This window comes from Phytophthora infestans, genomic scaffold (assembly GCF_000142945.1).
Source record: "Phytophthora infestans T30-4 supercont1.6 genomic scaffold, whole genome shotgun sequence".
NCBI classification, from domain to species: Eukaryota; Oomycota; class Peronosporomycetes; order Peronosporales; family Peronosporaceae; genus Phytophthora; species Phytophthora infestans.
In genome coordinates, this window is record NW_003303753.1 from 3,450,827 (window position 1) to 3,478,650 (window position 27,824).

Consider the following 27,824-nt stretch of genomic DNA (forward strand, 5'->3'; position numbering starts at 1 on the left):
CTTTACGGGCCTACTTATAATAACCATAATTGACACCTCTCACTGTTATCTTACCGCTGCATATAAAACCTTATTCTACGCCCTTGTCGGCAACGCGTCTACCTATTAAGAAGTATCAGAATTTTATTGTCTAAAAAACCGCTTAGGAAACAATGGTCAAGTTCAATTCGCTTACAGTAGTAATTGTCATCAGCACATATAACTTATTTTTGTTCACACGTCAATCTAACACTATCTATCTTTGTGGATCAAGTGACAACGTTTATAAGCACAGTTTTGTTCTTACGGCCAGTCTACACGACCGGCTACTGCTGTACATGTAACATGTACGATTTAGCAATACCAGAAACCCACTCAGATAACTTATTAATGCTAATATTTTTACAGTAAATATATTGAAATTATCATTTTATTCAGTGTAACACGCAGATCCTACTGAGTACAGAGTATTTAGTATACTTAAACCATGTCCTCGGAAACACGCATGCTTACGTGTACGCTAAGCACCCTGCCCTCCGTTTACTGTAGTATTCAAATATCAATAACAACTTGCATTATGAAAAAGTATATAATATTTAAACGATGCCGCCTTCGGATAATGTATAGCCTTGTGCAAATCCCCATATGTAAACTGGGAAACACATGCATTTATTGATGTCAACTACACCATCTAGTTTTAACCAATTGAAGACACCTTCGCGGCGCTCGTCAGCCAGTAGAAATATTTAAATTATTTTATCCAATGATTTGTCCGGAAAAGCGTGACAGGCACGACAATTTAGTGTGACGGACAGACAGGTTGCTGCAGTAGATGTTTAAGACTAGCCGTTCGCCGCCGCTACGCGGCGGAGGTGGCAGGCTGTAGTCCCAGGGGAAATGGGCTCACGCCTTCGCTGCGCTTAAACATGTTTTATGTAAACGTTATGTATTAAATGCATTTGAAATTGAACATTCCTACTCCGAACCAAAGATCTGTCTGTAGACAATATTCTGGGCGTAGACCCCATCCTCCTCCTCCAGCTTTGGGTACTCGACCAGCGCCTTGAATCTTGATCTTGAAGTAACTCGCGACATCGCAACGTACAGCTGCCCGTGGGAGAAGCAAGGCGTAGCAAGATACAGCCCCAAGTGCTGCACCGTTTGTCCTTGCGCCTTGTTAATCGTCATCGCAAAGGCCGGTTGGACAGGAAACTGCTTGCGTCTCAAATGAAACGGAAAGCTCCGAATGTCTCCGTCACTGATGAAAACAATGCGGGGAATCAACACATGTTGCCCTTGTCGCTCACCGGTCATGATTGTGGCGTGGATGACATGTGGCTTGAGGGCCACAATTCGAAGCCGTGTTCCGTTGCACAGCCCTAGATCTGGATTCAGGTTCCGCATCATCATGATAGGCATTCCTACCTTGAGGGTCAGCTTGTGGGGCGGCATTCCACTGATATTCATCGAGTGGAGTACCTCCTGCTCGAAGAAATTGCCATCACCGTCGTCTTGTACAGAATCGGAAGACATGTATTCCCGCGCCTGTCCAGTTAATCGATCGGTCACCGCTTCATTGATGCGGTGCACGATTGCGTTCGTGGTCGTGAGGATCGTTCGGTTAGCGAAATACTCGTCGGTAGCAACCTCGGGGTTATTAATCTCGCCATACATCTCGTCGATGATCCGATCCATGCCTCTTGGAATAACGCCCGGACGAATTTCCTGGTCCTCATCCTCAGGCACAGGTGGATTCTCAATCAGCATATCGCGCGGGATCTTCATGTAATCGTTTCCTAGGGAAGGGTTTACATCATGCCTTCCCTCCCCGACTTGCAGCAGGAACTCGGAGAACGCAGCCATTTCCTTAGCAGTGTCTGCAGTATCAGCTGTGCGCACTCGCATGTTTTCCGTAAGACGGAACGTCTGGAATTGGGGCCACAGCCTAGACGACTTGAGGCAAGCGTCAATTGTCTCGACGGGTGTTCCATTCTTAACGACCGGGAGAATCTGGCGGAAATCTCCCGAAAGTACAAACACTTTCCCCCCAAAAGGCTCGGTATCGTTGTCAAGTATGTCCCGCAGTGTTCGGTCTACTGCCTCGAATGCGTGGCGATGGGCCATAGGTGCTTCGTCCCAAATAATTAAACTTGCATGCTTAATCAACTCCTGAATATGGGAGTTCTTCCTGATACCGCACGTCGAGCTCTCGTTCAATTTCAAAGGGATCTTGAATGTAGAATGAGCTGTCCTACCACCCATGAGCAAGAGCGAGGCAATACCGCTAGACGCCACAGCGATGGCGATTTTCCCCGAGAGTCTGACTTTGGCCAGTATGTTTCGAAGCAGTGTAGATTTTCCAGTACCACCCGGGCCATCGACAAAAAAAAACTTCTTGCCTTCATCCGGGCATTCAACCGCTTCAATAATCTGGTCGTAAGCCACCCGCTGACTTTCGTTTAGCTGATCTTCTGTGCTTACAATTGCCTCCAAAGATGACGCGTCGTATCCAGTCAGCTCACGTCGTAGTAATCCGTTTTGGCGAAGCGCTTCACGAATCAATGTTGGGAACGACCCCAACTGAGGAAGCTCGTCGAAGTCAGCTACCGCATACCCACTCGCTTGAAGTAGTTCTTGAATGCTCATCAGCGTTTCAAATTCGATCAACGCCGACTTAAAGGGGTCCATCAAAGCCTGATGTTTGCGTGCGAAGTCTTGGGAAAGATCCGCGAAAAACCGATCCCATAGAACACCAACATTTGCTGGAGCTGAATACACCAGAATGATGACGAAGAGCTGGCGTAGCTGATACGGCATTTGGAACTCAGCTGCCTCCCTCAAACACGAAACCCACTCGTTATCATTCTCCAAGTAGCCAGCTTCCCGCGCCGCAATTTGGAATGTGGGGCAGACAATCCCGTTAACCGTTCTCAAGTCTTCAAACGATGTTGGACCTCTACGCTGACAGAGCAGTAGCCGAAGATAGAACCGCTCCATGTCTCGAGGAGACACATGAATCATGCGACCAACCGCAGCTTGATACTGTTTCCTGCGAACCCACCTTTTCGGTTGCCCTTTCTCCGGCGCTTTCCAGCAGAACTCTTTAGGGATGTCCTGATACAACATCGTTCTGGCAATATGATTCTGAGGTTCTTCACTCGCACACAACTCAAAGAATCTGGTCAGCATCGTGTGACTACCACGTTCCAAAACCGCCTCCGGGTTTTCCGTTTCGCGGAAGCAAACCGTCTGCCCTGACTCGAGATGAACCGTCAGCTGTGTCACCGCATGGGTTTTCCCCTGAATCGTGAAATCGAGCAGGCGCATGCAAGCTTCCACCGGAGAAATGTAACGGGCGCTCAAGAAACGTAGAATCTCATTTGGTTCTCGACGCGCACTTTGCTGCCCTCCTCGGACTTCTTCCACAGTGAGTATAGCCATGTCGGGTCCTTTGTACACATACTTGTACAGGTATTTAACCGCAGTAATATCCGTGCACACTTCCACATTGATGTGGCAGTTGTACTTCTGGGATAAGTACGGGTTGTACGGTACAACCCACTGGTTGATCGTAGCATTGTCGTATTCTCTGCCTTTGAACTTTAGAACACCTTCTTGCCGTCGACGTCGTCTGTACACTGGATATCCGTTGGCATTGGCTTGTGTAACTTCTGCTAAGGGCTTCGGATATCCTTTGGTGCACTTGCCGTCCTTCATACACGCGCAGGAAGGGTTTGCAGGCCCACATGGACCATGGAGCATGCATGCCATGACCGTATCATACAGCTGAGGGTTTGTATCCTTATCTGGGATCTCAGCGCATACCATCTTGTCTACGATCTCGCGCGTTCGAGGTTTGTCTTCGTCAGCCAGAATAATCAATACGTGAGCGTGGGGGAGCCCTCGTTTTTGAAACTCGACAACGTAAATCCGCGCGCGCACTCGCCCCAGAACGCCTTGGTTTAAATCGTCAAGCGTCGCTTGCAGTTTCTGCTGCCACACGCGAGCCACGATGTCTGGTCGATCTTGAGCTGTCTGAATATCGGAAGGTATCGCTTCAAGAATCTCGTCCCACTTAGGGTTGCACGTTTCCGTCAAGAAGACGTCGGGCCGTCCATACTCCCGAACAATTGCCATCGAATCTTGATACGACTTGTACATGGACCGCGGGCTACCCAGGTGCGAAGCCGGTAGTATGATACGCTTGCCAACCTGATTAAGAAAGTGGGTAGGTCGTCCTCTGTTGCCTCCGTCCTGGTCCGGGTGCACCAATCTGTTCTGGACCCGGTCGTATTCCGACAGCAGCACTTCTCCTTCCGCCAGAGCCAAAGTATCTTCGTTGAGCAAAGCGTCTTGAACACCCCTGTATTGATCGGCGCGAAGTGTTTTCTGATTGTCGGCCACCCAGCGAAGCTGTACTTGCTCACATTTTGCACGCTGATCTACACACCACTGTTGAAATAGACGCCCGCCTTGGTGGAGAGCGGACTGGTCATCCACTTTCTGATGAAGGCGGAACGCGACGTGTTCACGAAGCGACATCGCCTTCTTGTTTCGATACTCAGCACCATTCGCGAACTCGTCTGTGTAGGTCCAGCCCTTCTCTCCATATGGAAGGAGAAGCGGGTATTGGAGTGGATCGTAATCGGCGTGAGTCTCATACAAACGTAGCAGCCTTTGATCGCGTGTAAAGAGCAGAAAATCCCGAGGCTGAGCCAGGTTGCCATCCTCAATGAGAGTCGCAGCCACTTCAGACACAGTGGGGCGGTTATGCGTCCTCGGTCGCGAGGAGTTATCATGCAGACGGAAGACCAAATCTACTGGAGTCTCCGTGTTGTGTTGACGCACTTGCTGCCCAAAGTGGAGGAACCGTTGCGCTAATGGGTTGTGCTCTGCCATCATTTTCTCGATGTCTAGTAGTGCAACACGATCCAGATCCGCGAATATACCAAGACGTCGCTCCGCGCGGCGTTGCATGTCTGGATCCACAATGTAGATCTGCGCAAACTTGGGTGCTACTCGCGCGCCTGTCCGACGGTCTATGTGGGGGAGGAGAGATCCTAGGTAGTGCCCCATAGCCCCTTGAATGCGATATGTGTACACCCCGTGTGTACCCGCAACGCTCTCGTCTTGATGCACATTTTGAAACGATCGGTTTGAGCACGAAGCACCAATCGACGTAAACGCGAAGGCTTGATTGTAGGCACGAATTTGACGGCGGAACTCGGGATCTCCGTACAGCTGAAGAAGTTTTGGTGGCGCGGGGTGCAGTGGAGGCAGCTTTACCCTGCCTGCCAGACAGCATGATATCGTAGACTCGCCTGGCCACTTCCAAGCATTGCAGACCGGACAAACGGTTGTAGCCGGGAGCTTGTGTCGCCCGTTAACCACGTGGTCACCCGTTATCATGGACGCGTCGAAGTCTGCGAGGGAAATAAGAGCGTGGCCATGACGGACGCATTGGCGTCGAGTGCGCACCCGCTCGAGCTCTTGCTGGTGCTCTTCCGCTGTCTGTCGCGCTCGTCGATCCGTATGCTGCTGGCGATTTAGCTCACGTTCCACTTCACGATCCTGTGAAGGCAACTCCGCACGTCTTTCTTCATGGTAAGCTCGGTCCTGCTCCCGTAGTTCCTGGAGCTGTTCCTCGCGTAGCCGAGCTCGACGGACACGTTGGCGCTCTGCACCCTTCTGTCGGGCGATATTACGTTGAGAGAGTGACATATTCGCTCGTCTCGTGCGAGCTCTTTGTGCGTCGCGTGTCCGGTCACGATCTGCCTGAGACAATGTCCTGTTAGCTCGTCTTTCGCGAGCTCGTTTCGCTGCCGACACCGGAACCGCTTCTTGAACTGTAGCTTGTGGTGTGACAGGGACCGTAAATAAAGCTACCCCAGTGGCTCCGTCTTGATACGCCGCCTCCATTTGAGCCGCGAACCGGCGCTGAAATATCACAGGATCGGACTCTTCCGCCTTTTCCTCCCGCTCTTCAGAACGGCCAGCTTGACCTTCCGTCACTTCCATCGTCTCCGAAACTTCTTGGTTCACACTGAGGGCTTGAAGCACTTTGTTTAAGTCGCAGCGCTTCCTCCTGCGCTTGTTCAAACGTCGTTTCCGTGCTTCCTTCTCCTCTTGCGTAGGTGTCGCGTTAATGCGTTCGTTCTCGCGCAGGGCCTCCTCGAGCTCCTCGCGCGTCCTCTTTCGCTTACTCCGAACCATAGCTCTGCGAACACGAAAACGTGACGCGTTAGACAATGTCTAAGAACACCGCACGTAGCAGTAGGTTTTCATAGAGTAGTGTGTGGGGATATGCGTACTACCCGGGATTGCTTGCCCCCATCAAGGTTATCTCCGATCACTTATCCCACAGTCACGGGCCGTGAGGCCCGGAGCGGTTTTAGTTTGCAAATTGTGCAGTCGAATCTTCAGGGTTGGGCCCCCGGATAGTACTGAAGCTTGAGGTGCGATATCCTTTTGCCAAAAGGCGGCCGTTAATTGCAAAGGCTGGTTATTGATAGGCTATTACAGCCCCCATCCCATCTGTCGGTTAAAAGAGGCCGGTTACGGTACCCCTCCTAACCAACTGCACGCACGCAATGTGCGTGCCCATCAATAACCATTAACGACCGGCTCAACTGGTTCGCTGTCGGGTTTGCGGTCAATGGACCAGGTGCCAAATGTGCTCTCGCGCAGAGTGGGCGGTGGGATAAAGCCCCAAGAACCCAAAGGGCTCTGGAGCTAAATCCCCATAGCACGGCTACCTACTTGCAGGATAAAATCCCGCAAGTTATAAGCTACCCCCTAAGCAGCCCCAGGAACCTCGGACCATCTGTGTATGTGTGTCTTGCTAGCTACTAATGCTAACTAACATGCATACACGCAGCGTACCTTGAGTAACGTGGCGTTCCGCGGCTTCCGTTTCGAAAATGGGGGCAAAATAAAAATTTGAACGTTTGCATTTAAGTACGATATGTAGCCCACATACAATGTGTACACCACATATTGCGATTTTAGCCAATCGAGGCCGCCTTCGCTGCGCTCGGCAGCCAGTAGAACGCGCGTATTAGCGTGAGGATTATTAACCTTAGCCCGTTACGGACGTTACAGACAGACAACACACTCCACTAGGGGGGTAAGATTGAAGACACCTTCGCGGCGCTCGTCAGCCAGTAGAAATATTTAAATTATTTTATCCAATGATTTGTCCGGAAAAGCGTGACAGGCACGACAATTTAGTGTGACGGACAGACAGGTTGCTGCAGTAGATGTTTAAGATAATTACAATGGTAAGCAGGACACTTTGGTGTCTCTTTTAAATGAAGAACCGCCAGGAAAAGAAAGAAACAGGACAACACATGGCGATTTGGGGGGGGATTTCTACCCAAATCGAGCAAAAAGACAACGTCTTGGAGACACAGTAGATGCATCTAAGCGAGCAACGCCAGTGGGTCACAGGATTGCCTCCTGACATCTCGGAAGCGGACAAGACTCGCCGTTTCAAAGCACTTCGAAAAATGACGAAGAGGCTGGTGAAAGAAAAATTAGGAAAAGGGAAACTTGGTCGCAAGTGTGACGATATGTCTAAGCGGTTTTTACAAGATGACAAGGACATTCGGAAGTTGGTGACAGAATCTTTGGCGGAATAAAGAGGACTACGGGCATTGTAAAAGGAAACGAGAGACTTGTCAAGATGTCAATGGCGGCCTGGTGTGTCTCACTTAAAGTTTGCCTTAACCCCTTTATTACCGCGAATTCGGGTCACGAGCCACCTTATTTTACGTCGTAACTTACAGCATACAATTATCTAGGAGTTTGTATCAGCCCATCCTTTCCACTCGGCTGATCATTGAGATGGACTATAAGTTATGAAGAGGTTTCGGATGTCTACGTCGTAACACTTACGACGTACCTCAGGATCGCTAGCTTACAAGTTCGCAGATACAACTTAGCCGATCTTATATGATTGGGCTTACAACCCACAAACACAGCTATAACCGAAGCTACACAGCACAGCAATCAAATGAAACTCAACGAAATGCACTAGCATTGCTTAAGACGGTACAAAAGACCCACTATATCTCTTCTTTCTCCTCAGACAGGATTTCCCGGCGAGTCTTCTTTCGTACTCCAGTGGCCTTGGGGGATCGGCGCAGAACGACACGCTTACCCAGGTGACTCGGAATTGACGCGCCACACTCGAAGTCGTTGTGCCACACTTGAAACCACGTTGTATCCGTACCTCTGCGTGCCTTGGGACAGAGGAAGCACTTTGCATCACCCTAAGAGCAGTCTTCGCAGTAGTAAGTAGTGTGGTAGCTTTTCTTCGGCTCACCTCGATACAGAGAGCACACCTTGCAGGAGCGCTGGCGCCGCTTCTGAACGCCCGAAACGATCACCCAGTCACTTAGCTGCTTGTGGACGTGAGAAGTGTTGCGGCGACGCTTGGGCGCAATCGGAGACGGTGTGGGCGCTGCTGTTTTGAAGTCGTCGTCCGTGAGCTGCGTGAGCTGCTTGTGCAGCATCTTGTACCAGTCCACGCGCTTCATAGAGGCGACACCGTCAATGCGACAGGCCTCCTTGTGTGTCAGGTAAGCGTTGTCAAGCGCTAGGTTAAAAAGACCTAAGAACAAGCCCTTTATAATACTTTTGGAACTTAAAAGAAGTCTGGACGGAGAACGTTTGGAGACGGAGTTGGTCGTGCACATCAACTCCGCCCATCCAGCGCTGGTAATCGGTCACCAGTTTAAAACAGCTGAACGTCGCCTGCCCCACCACCTTCAGGTTTCTCTTGATGGTATCTTCGGCCATTGACACCCCAGTGGCCAGGTAGTGCACCGGTTTGCGGTCCCACCAGTGGCATGTAGCCATAGTGGGCACCGCAACAGACCGTGAGAACTTGCATGACGTGCGCTCTACTGTGGCTGGTTGTGTCTTCCGTCGCTCAACGATGTGCTTGTCGAACCCCAGCCTCGACGTCAATATTGCTCCAATCATGTAGATCGACATGGAAAGTAGCTGGACGGCGAGCGCGACGGAGGTGTAGAATCTGTCTACAACAATGATACGAAATCCGGGGTTGTTCTCATCTAACACAGCCTTCAAATTTCGAATTACGGCAGCTGCGCCTGTCTTGTGACCAAATGCCTGACTTGCGCTTTCATGGTTTTGGCGCTTGCCTACATATATCTCGAATCTAAAGTCGTAATTGACAAGATAATGCAAATGTCAGACAGTCAAGAAGCAACTTACGACTTTGCAAAACTTTTAAATAAACAAAGCGCACCTGTGGCAGTAAGCAGACACTGCGTCGCACGTCATGAACATCTTGGTGCCATAGCGATGCGGCTTGTCTGGCATAAACGCTCGAGTACCGTTGCGCTTGGACGTTGGAGGAAGCACACCTTCATCGAATGAAATGATATTAGCCACCGGCCATGCAGTTAGGAATTTCCTTTGAAGAACGTCAACGACAGCTCGCAGCTTCCACAACTTGTCTATCTTGTTTGCTGTCTCATTATTGCAGAAATGAAGGTCCCGTAGGATAGAAGTACAGCGATTTCGAGGGACAAAATTGCCAAACCGCCCCGTAGGAAGCGCGCCGTCGTCAGGCATAGCCCAGTGATCTGAAAACGGATGGGTAGGGCTGAGCATATGAGCTACAAGTAGACCCATGACACAAAGAACTTCGCGCGGTACGTAATCAGGCTCGACTCGGATGCGGCGGCGAGCATCCCTTAGCGTTTGACCTGGTACGCTGCGCCCTTTACGAATAAGCCGGGCGCTTTCTTGACGCGCCTTTTCATCGAGGTGTGATCTTTTGTATCGGTTTATTTCGCTCGTGATGAATGTCCACAGGCTCGTCGGCATGAAAAAAATTAGCAATTCCACTGGTGAGGCCTTCTTAGCACGGAGCGCTTCCACTGGTCTATCCACTTGATCCCTCATACCCTTGAACGCGTTGTTGTCGGTTTCATACTCGGAGGATACAGGGGTCCATGCCATGGAACATAGTGCTTCTTTGCTCATGTCTTCGATAGATAGGGAGCCACCCAAGCAATCAATAAACGCTGCATCCATAAGAGGCGCCTCTTCTTCATCGGGTGACAGGTCATCGTCAACTTGCCTGAGCACAACATCACCATCGTCGTCTGATTCACAGCCATCCGACTCCGAGTCCATGCCCTCGTACTCATCTGCATTGTCCTCGTCCTTCATGACGTTCACATCCTCTTGTAGCAAGCCACAAACTACCTCCGAGTCTGTTTGCGCCACCTCCCCGGTGACGGTATCTCCAACAGCACCATTTTGAAGGACGCATGCCGATACATCCGGGTCTTCCCCTCCAAATATATCGTCTTTGGTATTTGCCGACAGCGCAATACTTATGTCTATCTGCGACAACCTCGTTCTCTCGTCCTCTACGTGCGGGCTTGTGGCGCATAGCGGGCGTTCCGCAGCTAAATCACTTTCCTCGCTCTCGGATCCGAGCGATGTATCAACGGTGTTTGCTGTGAGGGCAACACTTGTGTCAATCTGAGACGCTGCTACCCTCTCACACACCGCAGGATCGTCTGGCTGATCTTCTGCACTCTGACCCTCTTTGGTGTCGCTTGCACTTTCCTCTTCAGCGCCGATGGTGCCCTGTTCAAGCGCATATTGTACTACCGCGTGTTCTCCTGCGCGTACACAGCACAAAACATGTATCAGATACACTGTAGTAGAATAACTACGGAAGTCTTATCCACAAACATGTTCACACCCTCGACGCGTGGTTCCTTTGCATCGTTGGAGGAGTAGTATGAGGGCAAGTTGGACAGCCGCGTTGGCCTCTTTGACGTCCATCCGACACGTACGAGCTGACGCCATAGATGACCGAAGCCCACATCTCGCACGTCGATTGTTGATAGCGCCTCCGCTTGAGCTTTTGACCGCTTGCTTGTTCTGACCGGCATCTTCACTCGAGCCCGCAAATTCTGAACTGGTGGGGTATATCCACCACCCACCAAACGTACGGCCCCCAGATAGTGGGAAAGTGTATCCAACCACCGCCTTTTTCTCCCCTGTCGCGGGCTACCTTGCCAAGCTTATATATTTTTTGCCGCCAAACAGACTTGATTAAAGTATTAGGTCGCCGCGTCTGAGCCATTTCCCGTTTATTTTACAGTTTAAGTCGTAACTTACGCCTTAGTGTTTACTCTACGTTCTAAGTTAAGACGTTGGTAACCAAGGTGTTAAGGCCTGCAACGATGGCACCAATGTTTTGGACGAAGCGGGCATACTACAGCACCACGAGCGTATAGCTTTCTAAATTGCAGGAGCCCCAGTAAACCACACGGCAGCAGTAAATGCTTAGAGATGATCCACAGTTTATGGTTCAGCTCAAAGTACCTACATGTAAGTGACCATGACGGTCATGATCATGATGGGTACCATACTTGTGAGTTTCACCTTCCAAAAGTTGTGATGGGTGCGTAATGGTAACCAATGCTCGGACATTACAATAAAGAAAAGTATATAATGACGGCCTTTGTGATATGAATCAGATCACGATTATATTCCATGCTATGATTGGTCAGATGTTATGGGTACGGAATCAGCTATTCATGTTAGCGCTTTTGCTGTTCTCTACGATAGGTACAAAGTCGATTGTAAAGCGTCCCGCAAGATAATTCCTCCGCTCTTTTAGGTATTGTCGCGTACCGGTTTGACATCATTGTTGAGAAGGCAGCATCAAACACCTTGTAGGCAGTGGGGATTTGAAGGTCGGAGATTCGAGTCACTTCAGCCGGTAGTGCGGTGGTTTCCTTCGCAAGCTGCTCCAGGTACTCCATCACCATACTGACGCGTGGGTGTCTAATTCGATGAGCTGAAATAATATCGTACTGCTTACTTAGCTGTCTGTATGGGCGAATCTTGGCGCCACGATCACAAAAAAAAAACAGAGGCTCCGCATAGTTTTAACATTCGCTCGTACTGGAAACTCCCAGCCTATTGGGACAGCATGATCAAGCTTATTATCATTCCACGGCCATGAACGCCATTCGGATTGGTGTTCACTCGCAATACTGTTGCTGGTAGTAGCAGACTTAACCAATTGCAGATCGCTGATAAGGTTACGAAACTCTGTAGCCATTGTGGACCGTAAATCGCTCATCCGGGTATCCAGATCACGCAGCCAAATTGGAGCAACCCCATTAACCACAAAATGCTGCCGCATTTCAGAAACAACTTGAACTGCAACTTGATTTGGTAGTTTTACGACCATTTCGGACTTAGTGCTATCGATTTTTTTATGAAGGGTGGCGACATCATCTCTTAGCTCTTTCACTTGCTTTGCTACAGAGAGATGTGCGGGAATTCCGGTCGCCTTTGGGCCACTCACCGGTGACGTGCCAATTGCAAGAATCTTCACACCACGCTGGTCGTCGAGAAGCGAATTTGCGGAAAATACGCTTGCTTTAAATATCGGATGCGACGACGATAGCGTGACTCGAAGATAACGTTCGTGGTGGATGAGTGACGCTATCAGAAATGGAAGAGCCGACTGTAAACCGCGTGGATAGTTACTGTAGCCACTCACAATTTCATTTCGGTAATCTATTGTCATTTTTGAAATCATTTCGGGAGGGAAATGTGGAGGCAATGCCCCAAAGCACTCTGAATCGAATGGCAGCCCTGCTATCATTCTTCCACATAGCTGATCAGTTCACTCTTCAAAATGAATGTATCTGTCTTTCAGCTTTCCCAGGCTTTAGCCCATACGCAAGTAGACCGAGACGGGGGTTGGCCCACTTGATTGCCCAAGCGCATACGAGCTACTGCCTTTGCGCAGACTGTGGGTGCCGATGTCCTCCGGTATACAGCCCAGTATACACACTTCTTCCTCGCTCCAAGACTTGATTACACGACGTAGCAAGCGGCCAAAGCGATCCTTTGAGTCACTTCCGAGGAAAAGCTGTTGTTTGCCTCCCTTACCGCGTTCAGGACAGCAAAATAATAGTACAGCGAGCGCGGGAATAGGGCATTGCGATGGGTTGGAGTATACATGCTTGCCAAACTTTTCTGCTCCAGTCTGATCTCCTTTATGACCTTGCTCCTCGACGATGAGACAATCCTCAGACCACTCTATATGTTGCAACATGATTGTATCAATCGAATCCGCCCGGCTCATTAAATTCCACATGCGAACAAAAAATACCTGCCAAATAACACCGTCGGCCAGGCTTAACCTTTCTTTACAGGCTCAAGCTTCATTAGTTTCAGAGCCAGGAGTTCAAATCCGAAACCTTTTAGTTGATGTTTCCCTTCATTGATTTTCATCAGACCCCGCTTCTTTAGATCATTTATACCTTCTCGTGGCCCTCGAGAACCCGGTGAAGCTCTGTGTCAATTAGGGGGAACAACTCAATAAGCTGTGCGCGATAGACGTCCACAAGAGCACTGCGATAGCCCCAAATACACGACGCCGAATAGGGAGGACTTGATGCATCTTGTGCACTCACGTTATCGCGGTCACACACGTGAGTAGGACTACAGATATACCCCAAAAAAACGAGAATAGCTTCTTTAGGGAGCGGAATGAGCATCTTCTTCGTGGTACTGTCGATTGTCTGCGGGAAGTGCAAGGCCAGCCATGCCGTCATGGTGTTCACCTTCGACTGATATGTACCTTTAAGTGCTTAACTTCGTCCGCTTTGACTGAAGCGACTGAGCCACGGAAGCTGAGTACTCAGCGTCTCTCTTTTGCTTGCGCGCCATTTTGCTCTTTTGTTTGTGAAAGGTCGCAATAATGTGTGATGACGGTCGTTATCACAAATGCCGTCAATCTGGCATATTAAGCTCGCACCATAGTGAAATCATACATATTTACTTAGGTTCGCAAACGATTTCAAGCAACTATGATCGTCTCCTATCACACGTCAGTGGCAGAATAAAGTAATTTTATCAAAAATGCAGTAGATGTCTTAGTTGTTCTTCACAACAATAAGAAATAAATGAATATAAAGAAGAGCAATATTAAAAAAATGAGGAATACCTGCTGTATTGTCCTTCAGCACCAGCATTGACACTAGCTATCGTCAGTGTCATCAACATCGAGTCTCATAAGTGTACCTGCATCCCAGAAGTTACGGCTGGCTCGCCAACACGAAGTTCTTCGGTAGGAGGGATGCACGCTGCGGGGTCATGATCAGCTTGCACTGCGAGAACAGCCTTGCAGAGATTGCTGGTGGGGGGAATCGCGACGACGATCGGGTCGTATCGCGGAGTCACGAGCTGGGGGTCCGGACGCTACTGTAGCAGCGCGGTTGCGAAGTCCTCAGCGCAGCGGGTGCGCGTCCGAGTGCACCGACCACGCGACAGTGCGGCCGGCTCGGAAGCAACAGCTTCCAGTTCGAGCGGCTGGAGGGCCTGTGCCTCTTCTGAAGTCAAGCCGGTTCCTGCACCACGAGAAACCTAATTTAGCATTAGGTTACATAGGTAGGTTAGCGCAGCTGCAGCAACCGAAGAGCAACACAGCAGCAACATACCTTGACGTCGGCGCTTTCAAACACCGGGGGGGGGGGGGTGAGCGATGTCAGCGTTGGGTGGTAGGTAGTCACTCGTTACGGGGAACATTTCAACCATCTTGTCAGATAATATCCGCACCGACCTCATTAAGATTTCTTGGTCTTGAAGCTTCTTGCACACGCTGTTGAACGTCTTTAAGTTCTCGACGAGCGCTACAATGCGTCGGTGCGTAGACGGCTTCGGAACCAGGTCGTTGACCGCGTCGACGCGCTTGATAGCGTCGCGGATGCGAACGTACTGCTCCAGCATCATGAAGGTGGAGCTCCACCGAGTAGCATTAGCACGAAATGGTCTTAGACTTGTGTGGTGCCGGAGCTCAGCGCTGTTCTTGATCGTCCGGAGCGCCCTCATTAGCGCGCTCAAAGCCCCACCAGGTCTTCGTGTTCCGCAAAAACGTTTTTGGTGGCCATATTAAATTGATGAGACGCGCGGCCCACCAATGAGATGCAGAGCATGGTTGCCGTCAGGTGATTGGTGGCACAATTGTCACCCACCAACAATCTTAGCGAATCTCCTGATTTGGCAAAAAATCGCCAGAATATTCCGAATATAGGCACAGTGCGAGACAGCAGTGAGATCAGCCTCATCTAAAGGTGCCACCGCTAATTGAACGTAGCAAAGCTGACCGTCCTTCCAGTAGACGATGTACAGTACCACGTAGTACTCTAGAAAGCATGGCTAGCCATCGTTCATGGCCTTAAACATCGGGGGGATTGTATTGGCAATCTCCTTTTCGACAGCTCGCGTAGTTGCAGCACCGTATTTTTTAGAGTCTTCGAAGAGATAGGCTTGAGCCGGGACATTGAGCGAGTTGTTGGGTGGTCCACCTCAGATAGAGGCATGTTTCTGTTCACCACTCATTCCGTCCAGTGGTAGATAATGGCGACCTTGTCGCTCACAAAGCCGAAGAAGTGTAGGTTGCCAGCCAGAGAGCTGGCGTGGGCAAGGGAGTCGGCCTCGTAGTCAGAGTGCTTGTACTTTAAGTGGCTGATTAGGTTGGCGTAGCCACTAGAAGGGAGCTGACGACACACTTTGTTGCAGTAGTTGCACTTAAAGTAGTGGTCTGGTAGAGCTGCAAAGAACACGCGGCAGATGTCAGCGTTCTTGGGCATTGCGTAGGGTAGAAGGGCAAGTAGATTGAGCTAGGAATCAAATTGATAAGTGAAAGGCTAGCAGGACAACTGATCGGGTAGAGCGCTTAGAGTTTAAAATATCCACTGGACATCACAAGCTCAAAACAAATTACTTATCCTCCCTATTCGATATAAGAAACCGAAGCTTTTTGTGACTCCAACTTGATTATAGTATGCTTCTCGCGTGCTAACTTGACTTCACTATGAAAACAATAAATGTCGGTAAATTTATATATTACAACTGGTAGACCAAAAGCAATAATAATAAATGTGGTAGGAAAATAGCAGTGTTTTTAATAATATTTTTGTGTGCACTGAAGGTAACTCCAAAATCGGTAAAGTTTATAGAGTGATAATATCACCTGGTAGACCCTTAATTTAAAAAAAGTTACCTAATATTTTTTTCTAAGATGAAATGATATTATTAAATATCAACTTAGTATTTGCTATTAATAAAACGATATCATATTCTCAAAGGTTGCGTAATCGATTTTAAATCCACCAATCATATGCCGTTAAAGTTCGACCAGCTGAAGTATTACTAATCAACAATGAGTCCGAGACAATTGTGAGAGTGACGCAAAGTTGGTGTGGTGTGTTGGCACTGCTGGTCCCTCCAACACAACTACAACGTCACGACAGTTCTTGTAGCTAGCCAATGGGCTTGCAGCGCCACAATGCGTGCCACAAGAAACAACAAAAAGAGTAGCGGGGTACGAAGCCTCAAGTATACCCCTAGTTACATGAAGTGTGATACGTCAAACTTCGGAATATCTGGTACATGGTATCAGGTTCGTCCGAGACCAACCATTGGCTGATGACATTGCTTTTCTATAGGTGTCTTATAGTTTGTCTATTTAACTCAAGCTTAGCCTACCTATAAATATATGCAGGTTAGAACTTACCTTAAATTGGTCACTTCGCTCAAAGGGGGGCCTGTGAGCTGCCGTGTTTTGAGAGTTTGTATACTCTCGGAAGCCGATCTTCTCTAGCGCATGGTGCTGTGTGACCCCGTCACACTTGGTCGCACTTGTAGCCAACCCACGCCAACGCAGGTAGACTACCTGGACCTCTCTGAAGCTTGTCGCCATTGATAGGAACGACTTCTCCCATTTGAACGACTCACAGTTCCAGTCCGTTCGAGCGTTGGCTGGCATCTCCGGGATGGGGTCCCTGCAGAGCCTGGTGGTGTCGACATCGGTCGAGCAGCTCGAGCGCGTCAATGCGTTTGACGCCTATGAGCAGGGGCTCATCGCACATGTGCGGGAAAACCTGCAGGCTCCAGCGGCGGAAACAAACCCGCCACCCCCGAAGCCAATACGGCTGAAGGTTAAGCCGTATGAAGGGAAGGAAGGTGAGAACCTTCACTTCTGGGTTCGAGAGGTAGAGCTCGCGATGGACGCGGCTCTGATCTCGACCGAGCTGCTCCGTGTTGCTTTTGCACTCTCCAACCTTGGCGGTCGTGCTAAGCGTTGGGTGTACACGCGGGAGGCGACATCGCCTGAATGTTTCACATCCTGGACTCAGTTGTGCGAACAACTCCGAGCCGCGTTTCCACGGCGAACTACGAGCACCGGCAGCGTTTGCACTTCCTCTCATGCAAGCAAGGAAGGCGCGACCTGCACGAGTACGTTAAAGAGATAAGGGAGCTCACGGCGTTTCTAGTGGGAAACCCACTCCGCGAGCACGTCAAGATGACTGCGCTCACAAACGGCCTTCGAGTGAGCCTGTCGCGCACTCAGCTGTTCCGGGTGCAGTCAAGCGCTCTCGAAGCGGCGATTCAAGTGGCTCATTGGGAAGAATACAGCCATCTCCAGGCGCGCACGCCGGCCTCAGCATGGGCAAGTAATTCCGTGTCGAATCCCTGTCGAGCAAACCCCAACGAACCAGGTCCCATGGAGCTCAGGTCCGCCGAGCAGCGCGACATTCTCGGCTTCGGCTGCAAGAAGCTGGGCTAATTCAAGCGCGACTGCCCCGCGGAGCAACACCGCAGGCGGACTTGTATCAAGCCCGTCCTTAAGGGTCGCTGGCTTCTGCGACCCTTGAGGACGGGCTTGATACAAGTTCCCGGGGACTGGGGAACGCCGGAGACCAGTAGGGGCGGGCGCCCTACTAGGGAAGAATTAGGTCTTCGTTAGGGGTGCGCGGGTGGCGTGTACCACTGGGACTTAGCCCCTGAGAGTCTTCGTACTCTCGAATCGGCGAACAACAGTGGCGGGCTGCTCGTAGGACACGGATATGTACGAAGATACGATCACCATACCCAGGTTCATATCGTATGAATCCAGGTCGAGAACAGTAAGCTGTTCTAGGCTGTCAAAGTCCTAAAACTTGACGGCCAGATTCACTTGAACGTTGAGGACAGTGACGACCTTCCCGTCGGCCAGTCGCATTGACACCGTCCCATTGCCCTTGCTTTCTCTCGAAATATCGAACAGCTTGTTGCTATTACGAGCAACCGTCTGGCGGCGTGCGAAATACTTCGACCCTGGCTCGAGAAGCACGATCCCAGGATCGACTGGCGAGGCAAGGCAATGGGTACCAGCCGCCCTGCGAAGTCCGACAGAACATTTGTGAGTCATGTTCCCACTTCTGTCAGGACCCGGGGCACCTGCAAGGGCTGCTAGAGTACCGAAGCATCCAGCAGATGCTTAAGAGTCGTCAACGTATATTACGACTCCGAGGACGCTTCAATGATGGTGGCGGCGCTAACGGGCGCTGGCCAAGTGGGTAACTTAGGTCCACAAGCTGGAAACATAGTTCCACAGACAGCTGCAGCTGTCACGAACGCTGGTAATAGCGTGTACCAGGTGAATAACAGAGAGGATGCCGCTGACAGCATCGAAGCCAGTCTCCAAGAGGCCCCTGCCCTGGCCCTGCCGGACCAGACGAAGCCGTTCAGCGTCGTCTGCGATACCTCCGACTATGTCATGCATTGCTGCAGGCCGACACGGCTGGACATGAACGAGTCATCTCGTCCCAGGCAGCTCAAAGCCGCCGAACAGAGCTACTCTGTCCACGGCAAGGAGCACCTGGCAATGGAGTATGCCCTTGTGAAGTTTCGGGCTCATCTGCTGGGCTCTCGGCTGTGATCTACACAGACCACGCATCCTTAAAAACGGCGACGAATTCGCCTCAAATCTCCCAACGGATGGCAAGGTGGCTGTTCTTCTTCGCGGAGTACAACATCCGCGTTGAGTACCAGCCGGGCAAGCTCAACGTGCTTGCGGACGCCCTCTCTCGGCGTCCGGACTATGAGTTGGCCCACATCACGCGGGTGACAACGGATCTATATGATCGGATACGCGTGGTATCGGGACGATGAGGCTGTCGCGCCAATTGCCAACTTCCTCGCAGCAGGAACGAGCGCGAAGTCTGCTTGGCTTTCGTCGCGACAGCGCTCCTAGCTCCGTCGATATGAGTTGAAGGATGGCCTCCTCTAACACCGGGTGGAGCCTAGTGAACCGCCACGGGTGGTCGTAATCAACGACGAGGATCTGAAGTTCGACATCCTCGCGGAGGCGCACAATGCACCCTCCAGCGTCCGCTTGGGCCTCGAGAAGACCTTCCTGTCAGTTGCTTAGGCTCTCTGTGGACCCACATTGACAAGTAAGTCGCACGGTTCGTGAAGACATGTCAGCGGGTAAAACGCGCAGGGCAAGCTTCGGCTCCACTACAGAGCCTGCCCGTTTCGGCTGACGGCTTGAAGTCGATGAGTCTTGACTTAATCTTTGGGCTTCCCGCCGACGGACATGGCAACACCGGGATGTTGGTGCTCGTGTGTCGGCTGAGCAAGATGGTACGTCTTGCTCCAGTACCCGTTACCGTCACAGGCGAACAGACCGCGAGACTGCTCGTCGATGGCGTTGTCCCCTTTAACGGTCTTTTGGAGACGATTGTCTCGGACCGAGGCCCGCGGCTCACGGCTGCGTTTTGGAAAACGCTGTTCCCTTTACTGGGCACTCGTGTGCAGATGTCCACTGCGGACCATCCGCAGACAGACGGCCAGACAAAGCGCGTCAATCGAGTGCTCGAGGACACTCTGCGCAGTGTGTGTGCGACAGCACCGCGTACGTGGTCGACGCAGCTTCCAGTTGTTGAGTTTGCGCTCAACAACGCGGTGCACGCTCCCACGGGTCTCACGCCGTTCTACTTGAATGGCTTTCGTCACTTCAGAGTGCCTCTCACTCTTCGAGGAGACACTGCATCCTCTATTCTAAGTGAGGAAGATGCTAGGAAAGTTCTTTCCTCCCAGGTCTCAGATGTGAGACCGGTTTCGCTGCGGAAACAAGTGAAATCCTTTGTGGATACCAAGCTGCGTGTTATCAGCAGGGTCCGCAATGCCATGGCGGCGGCTCAGAACAGACAAAATGCGTACTCTGACAAACATGGAAGGGGAAACTTAACTGTGTTTAAGGTGAATGAATTAGTGTTATAAGACACGAGGAGTCTACCGCTAGACACTGTCAGCTCTGTCAGCAGCAAAAAGCTGAAGCACCGCTTCATTGGGCCGTTCGTGGACCTGGCCAGACATGGTGCATCGTACACCATCGACCTGCCTATGTCAATGACGACGCACCCGACGTCTACAGTGGACGTCTTAAGTGGCTTCATGATCCGCAGGAGCTGCTGACTCGAAGTCCCACCTTGGCCCAGCGCCTCGAAGCGAGGGTCGGCCACAGACGGCGTCGGAGGAGGCACCCAAGCCTCGGACCGACAGCAAATCTGCGGTCGAGACCGTAGGCCGGAGAGGCCCCGTACGAACGGACCCCAGAGCCATACGTCGAGTACGTCGGGTACGCACCATACGCGTACGACTGGGAGTGCGCCGAATGTGGATCCGGACGTGGCAGCAGAGCCTCGATATGTCGGATCATGCGGAAGGCCTCGTCGAGATCGGGCAAAAAGGCCCGCCGGTCCACCCGCAGATGCAGGCTCGAGACCTCCCGCTCCAACAGGTCCAGGCGGCCCGCAAGACGAGCGAGCGCGCCCTGAATGCCCGCCTGGGCGGCAGCATCACCGCGAGTCCCAAGGCCAAGTGCAATCTCAAGCACGAGGACGCGTTGACAAAAGCGGTCAACCTCAGGGTCCTGCGTCGGACCCGCCGGAGAAGCACTCGGACGAGAGTAGCGTTGCGGAGGCGCCGAGTACTCGTACTCGTACGAGGGCACCTACGCCCCTGCTTCACCGGAACGGAGAAGTCAACTACCACGTGAAGGGGATTCTCTAGGAGCAACGGCGTCGCGGTAAGCGACAGCTCCTCGCGAAGTGGAGGGGTTTCGTCCACTCCAGGAACTTGTGGGAGCCAATTGAACGGCTCCTAACAGACTGCACGAAGGCTGTCGCAATCTGGGAACAGAGGCGGCGGCAGCTTCATAAGTAGTCCAGGGCTACTTGCCCGAACGGGGTACGGACGCTGACGACCCTCGCTCATCGTGAGCGCTAGAAGCCGCGCGCTTCAGAATGTTCCTTGGCAGCATGCGCTTGCTGACCAAGTGAGCGACCGGACACGAAGATCATGCTGGTCCAGGATGTGGGACAGTAGCTGATCTTCATGGAGTTCCCGAAACTCCGAGGGTGAGTACTTGAGAGACTCATCCACGCCCAGAACACGTCATCACACGAGTTCCAGTTCGGACCGATCTCAGGAAGAACCCAGGGGTAGCCCCAGAGAGGGTAGATACCACCCCGGTTCTCGGGCTTCTTACGACAAGTCGTAAAGTCCTTCAGAGGGATTCGGTGCGGCGCGAGAAGCACGCACCGGGCCGCCTCCAAATTGTCCGGCGGACAACTGCTCCTGTTGGACCAGGGCACGTTCGAAAACGCCCTTAGAAGTAGGGTCACCGACAAGGCCACGAGGAGCGATGAAGATTAGGTCAGCCCCAGAGCTCTCCTCGGGAGGCCAAAACCCTCTTGAGTTGATGGCAGCTCCCTGATTGACGGGTGCCACCAACGGACCCTCACGCATGCCGGGAAGCTTGGATGTCGTCCTGCAGCTGGCCGAGGTCGTTAGTGATCTCCCGAGGCTCGCGAAAACCACCCTCCTCCTTCTCGTTTTCTTCATCCCAGGAACGGAAGAGAATTTGCCTTATATTGGTCTCTTCGCTCAAAATGGGGCCTGTGAGCTGCCGTGTTTTGAGAGTTTGTATACTCTCGGAAGCCGACTTCCTCTAGCGCAAGGTGCTGTGTGACCCCGTCTAAAAAAGGGTCGATCGTAATCTTTTCGTGATATACTTTAGAAATCTTGAAACTTCCACTTTGACAAAATTTGAGTTAGGCGAAGGCACATCTGCGACGTTTAATCGGAACAAAGACAACACAGATGCAGGCGCTTGTACCAGCACCGATAGTGAAGATCTAACTCCCGCAGCGCCTCCATCCCCTCCTTCCATACGTCATAGCTACTATCGAGCTCACAATTTGAGGCCGGCAAGCTCAACCCATGGAAGAGAAGTTGCAGATGTTGACTCAACACTCGGTGAAGCTAATACAAGCTCGGGATGAGTTCGCCTCAATACTCGCCGAAGCGTAAGGTGATGCAACACGCCTAGCAGCTGCAGTTGAGGTTGTCACTTTGGTCAGAGGTTACATGATGTCAAACATCTCGATGCCGGAGGAGTGTTACAATATAATGCTTGATAAGCACTAGCTAGTCAGAGCTAGAATTGTAGCACGTTAATCTATATGTTGTAATGTAAAATCAAGCAGCTTTATTTTATTTCATCAGTGTTGTAAGCAGAGCTTTGTCCGTAGCATTCACAGCTCGATCGAGTGTGTTGGATCGAGTTGTCACGTCAGGCAGTGAAAGAATCATTTTAAAGAATTCTGAGTCTCATGGCAGCAACATCATTACGTGTGACAGCAGCTCTGGAAAAGCTGATGCTATCTCTCAGCATCGCATACGCCTATAAATACACAGCACGCCACACGACGTTCCGTCTGGTTGTTTTGGAGAGTCAAGCCATACTGCGCTAATTTCTAGCAGCGACTCGATGAGCTGCATAGAAGAATTATTTCAGTTTCGCAGAAATGGTGCCACAGTCACTTCATAAGTATCTGCCATTGTCGCCCGATACGAGCCGCGACACAAAGGCTCATAGCAGTAGGGGGCAACGGTGGGTGGATCTTGACGGTAGTTTATGCGCACCATGATTATAGTGGTTGTTGTTCAAGTGAACGGGCATAACAGCGTAATGGTAAATTAGAATGTATTAACTCACGTTATTTTTAGCATCATGAAGCTCTCAAGCAACATTATAAGCAACATAGTAAACAGCATACTGAGCAATACATCAGTACAAACAACAAACCAGGTGAGCTTTGGCGTGCCTCTAGGAAAGAACGCGATGATCTCGTTCGTGGTACCTTTGGGGTGATTAAATTTCCGAATTGTTGCTGACACTGCTGGATTCCTTTCGTTTCATCTTCTCCGCTTCGACTACCGCTTCAAGCTTTGTCACTAGGTGCTAAGGAGTGACGAAGCTGTAGCCGTAGCCATCGGCGCATATTTACGAGCGCTGACAGCGCGCAGAACGCGCTCCCATGAAGTCGTCGTCCATGACGACTACATAGTTTGCTATCAGCTCGCTAGTGTGGCATCTGCCGTTAGTATTTGGACTTCAGTAGTCGGGATAGACATGGCACGCGCTTGTCGGGAAGTACAATGACTGCCAGTTTATGTGGCTTCGAGGATGCCGCCAAGCGAGCTTTTTTTTTTAATTCTCTCGTTGTGTTTAGGGCTTAGGTTGGGAGAACCTAAGCACGTATGTCTGGCTTTGCTTCAGCGCCTTTTTTTAGAGCTTAGCGGCTTTTGTATGGATCATGGGTTTTTAATGTTCGGAGGTCCACAGTCTTAGATGGCGCCTTAGATGACTCACATTTGGCTGGAGGCGACTCCATTGTTTGCGGCCATGCCTGTGTCAGTGTCTGCGCCGTCGTTGTTGGCCCCGACTTAGAACACCCGTTGGGGTTCAGCATAGATTCTGTTGTGGCTTTAGACAGAGGTGTGTGTATAGCCGCAGCAGAAGAAAACTGGCTATTCTCTTCTTCTTCAAGCTATACATTAGATCGGCGGGAGTAATTTCAGATGCACTTTCACTTGCTGAATCGTCGCTATCGTCGCCCGACGCTGATTCGGAATCCGCCGTTTTCTGCGATAATGTGGTGCCCATTTCTCGCATACCCTTGCGTACTACCTCCCGCCATAACTGTATTGCCATGTAGAATTTTAGGCTAGATAGTTGAGATCGATAATCCAACACAGGCTCAAATGCAGCTTTCGTGTAGCAGTAGTTTACTTCAGAAGACAGAACGTCAACGTTCGCACGCTCACGGCGCCGCATTTTTACGTAAATCCGAGCTTTGACAGGCAAGATGTGCTGCTTTTTTCCTCCAGCGGGACTGGCCCTCCTGCTCCCAGCCTTGAGCCGCTTGCTCCATTTGTGTTGCTTCAAGGAACTCCTTTTTTGCTTCAGCGCCGTGTGTTGTTTTGTGTGTTGCTTCTACCTTGTGCGTTTCTACCGTTACTTCGTCGTAGACTAAGCATTGAGTTACGTCGCTATGCAAGGATGACTCGGGTGTATCTTTCAGTTTGTCTTGAACTGACTGCAACAGCGCTATTCCACAGCTGAAGGCTTTATCGAGCTTCGCCATTTCTTTCATGCTCCAACGTGGCCGAATACTCGAAACCGGCATTTTTCCAAACTGGTGTTCTTGAGCGGCGATATACATCAGGTGCTGGCAAGGTAGATGGTGGGTGCAGTAGAATAAGCAGGACCAGCTCCACGCAAAGTCGTTACACTGGGAAACGTTTCCTTGTGTGCCTTTTTCCCATTGACCCACGTCAGCTAGTCGTTTAGCAAATATGTTCTGGGCAAAATCACCATAAAATAATCCCACTAGTCCCACCCTTTCGCTAGCGTGTCGTTGCACATGTGTTTCGCTAAAAGAGAAAGAAACGTGGGGAGCTGAACTTGTTGGCGATTAGTAGTCGAGTGTTTGCGCATAGCAGCGATCTGTAGTCGAATAACCGTTGGTGTGCCAATAGGTCACTAATCGTGAAGTCAAATGCGGTTTCTTGCCAAGGAGCCGCTTTAGCTGAACCCATTTAGACTTGATTCGGTTGGTCGTCGTATTCCGAGCGGTGAAATGTTTTTCCGCGAGCGAGATATGCTCACATGGAACTAAATGTTTTCTTGTTTTCTTGAAAATACTCCAGCAGGTTGGAGCACTTTTCTTACACCTCCGAGTAAGCACGTCTACTTCAGCGTCAAACTTAGCCAATGAGTTGTTGGAGACACCGGTAGTAAATAACATAATAGGTAACACAGTAAACAGCATAACAAGCAACACAGAAGACAACACAACATTAAAAAACCTTACCAATAAATCTGTTTTGCAAAGGCAGTCTCCAACGCATATCTTTGATCCATCTTCCGAACATATTTGAGACCTCGGCAGACCTTTCACCAATACGCAAATGAGTGAAATTGACACAGAAGTATCTTAGCGCCCGGGAAAGCTTTCTCGAGAACCCGCCCTTCGGCAAAGTCGTTATCGATGACGACAGCTATGGGCCCTGCGCCAAGGTGGGTTCTTCCGCTTGAAAACCTCGATGATGTACTCCATCGTAGCTACCTTCTGATCATGAGCAAGAAAACCTGCGACTGGAATTCCTCTTCCTGTCGCTGATGTTGCAGCAAGACTGCCAAAATATCTGTGACACATTTAGGTAAGAACTTTCATGGTATCTGCATCAGAGCTAAAACCAATTGAGTTTAACATACCTAAGTGATACCCCTAGGTTGTTGGTTCCATGTGGTCAGTTCATGACTAAGCTGTCTCCTCTAGTTCTGGAAGCATGACTCCTGATTTGACGATTGCATCGCATTGATACAAGTGATCTCAAGCTGATCCTGGATGAGAAGTACATCATTACCACTACTCATCAAACTGCCCAGATTAACCTTGGATCTCTCAATACTTGATTCGCTGAGCACTTATCGCACAATATTTCTTGTCAGCTGAGGTGTAAGCACCATATCTGTATCCGAAATCATATCAAATTTATCGTAAAGTTTGACTTAAAACGTCAGTAAAAAATTTCAGCTGCAAGTGGCCTAATAGTAGCACCACCGAACTTGTCCGACAAGTATCGATTAATATCAGCCGTGCGACGCTTCATCCCGGTCAGACCAAGCTCTTGGCGATCTTGCGGGGTGAGTGCTATCGTCTTCGCCCCACGATGCGAATCGTAGATAGTTTTATTGGTCTTGTAGTTGTGTAGCGATGTCTGTGAATCAATCAGATATTAATATCTCTTAGATACAGGGTAATTGGTCTGAGACTCACCTCCGCTCCCGGTGCAACGATCACTTCCCATGTGGCTTGACCATCCACGACGACTCAGAGCGTATGAGGAAACCTGCTTCACATCCGGTAAATCGTAGTCTCGGCGGCCTTCGCCGCGTGATTCTTGCGACGATCCGTGAGTGCACTATATCTACTTAGAACGATGTGTCATCTTTAATGGAAGCTGTGCAATTCTACAATAAAGCATACATTTAGACATAATGTAAAAAATATATATTATCGATCAATGCTTCCATATACCTGTTGTACTTGGCCCGGGTTTCCGAGCTTCTTACCCGGTAGCACAAGTAATTCCTCGCAGCGTAATCCGCCAGTACGTAATTGAGCTCACTCCAGTCTTTAATGACTTTCTTCGGTTGTTCCGTTACATAATTTGTAACTGATGTGTGGGACTTCTTCATGGTTTCCCGAGATTGCCAAGTTTTCGCTCGACGTGTAGGCTTGCGAGCTGTGTGGACTTGCGCAATCGGCTTAGAAACGGAATCAATGCTTTAACGAGTCTTCTTAGCTGTCGGGTCTGTAATCATTTCTGGTTTGTCGATCTGGAAATATTTTTTATTTGGTGTGTGTTTTTATCAAATATCGAGCCTTTAACAATGAAGCAAAAATATTTGTAGCAACATATGAAGCAACATATACAACAACGCGTAGGCAGCATAGTGAGCAACATTTGCAGCAACGTAATCAACAGCATACGCAGTAATGTAAGTGTAAACGTACGCAAAGAGATTTCCTGGTTGGTTTCATTGAGGTTGCCATTTTGCTGTACAGTTCCGCCCGCGTCACGACTCGCAGTACTGACATCCGCTATACCGCTTTCGACAGTAGTTTCCGTGGCATCATCGATTGCCTCAACGTGCACCTGTCCAGAGACCGGCTCCAAGTCGCCTTGAGCAGCTGTATGCCTCTTGGCAGCCTCTTTCTCGGCATCAACGCGCGAAGCTTTCTCGGCCTCGTCTTGCGCAGATTGTAGTACTGGGGATCTCTTTGAGATCATCATTCAGTCTTTCGTCAGGATCGCGCTCCGGGATTATAATCCTCAACATTGACATCGTCCACTGCAAAGCCTTGGGTAGCAAAACGTAGTCGATGGGCTTACGCGGCATTTGGCGCTTCAATCAAACAATATTCGATTTAGTAATTCAAAACAGAGAAATGGTTTGTTATTTAGCCTGCATTTTCACTTTCAAATTACAATTACAAGGAGCCTTCTCCGTAGCCGCACTTGCAGGTGAGCTCGATTTCGTCGGACCAGGAAAAACAAAACTTGCCTCGCAAGCTGTGGAGCAAAACGCAGTACAAACAGCTTAGCAACATGTGACATATGATTGATCAATAGATAGTAAAGTACCTGTTGCAGCTTTGGTAATTGGACTAGCTTGTGCGCTCGTGTCGAACGGCTTTAAGTGGGAAATATCATAAAATATTATCTAGTATCTAATATTATCTAAATATCTATGCCAAATTTAAAATATTATGTTAGCTTTTGAAAAACTGAGCTTGTATTAATATTTGATATACTACATGTAGAGCATGTACTATCAAAAAATATCATATGATAATGATTAGCCCCTGGGTCCATCCCAACTTCTGTTGCATATATTATGTCGCATGTTAGCTGCTGATACTTTACCTACATGTACAGACTGTCTGTCTGACAGTGTCTGATACACCGACGGAGAAATCAGGGCCTCTAATACAGAAGTCCCCCTGAATAAGCGTAGCATGCACTTCAAATACCCGATAACAGGGATCGTAGGTACAATTGCCAAATCACCG

At 50.1% G+C, this 27,824-nt stretch overlaps 2 protein-coding genes across 2 annotated transcripts; both read right to left on the bottom strand.

The window, feature by feature from the left end:
• Nucleotides 1–954: 954 nt before the first annotated feature.
• PITG_22750 (helitron helicase-like protein) lies at nt 955–6,192 on the bottom strand (the record flags this gene model as incomplete). Its single annotated transcript, XM_002905554.1, has 1 exon — nt 955–6,192. One exon carries the CDS (start codon nt 6,190–6,192, stop codon nt 955–957), a length of 5,238 nt encoding a protein of 1,745 aa, XP_002905600.1.
• Nucleotides 6,193–12,724: 6,532 nt separating this feature from the next.
• Nucleotides 12,725–13,616, bottom strand: PITG_04899 (uncharacterized protein; the record flags this gene model as incomplete). The annotated part of the gene is made up of 2 exons (XM_002905555.1): nt 12,725–12,928; nt 13,323–13,616. 2 exons carry the CDS (start codon nt 13,614–13,616, stop codon nt 12,725–12,727), a joined length of 498 nt encoding a protein of 165 aa, XP_002905601.1.
• Nucleotides 13,617–27,824: the final 14,208 nt, after the last annotated feature.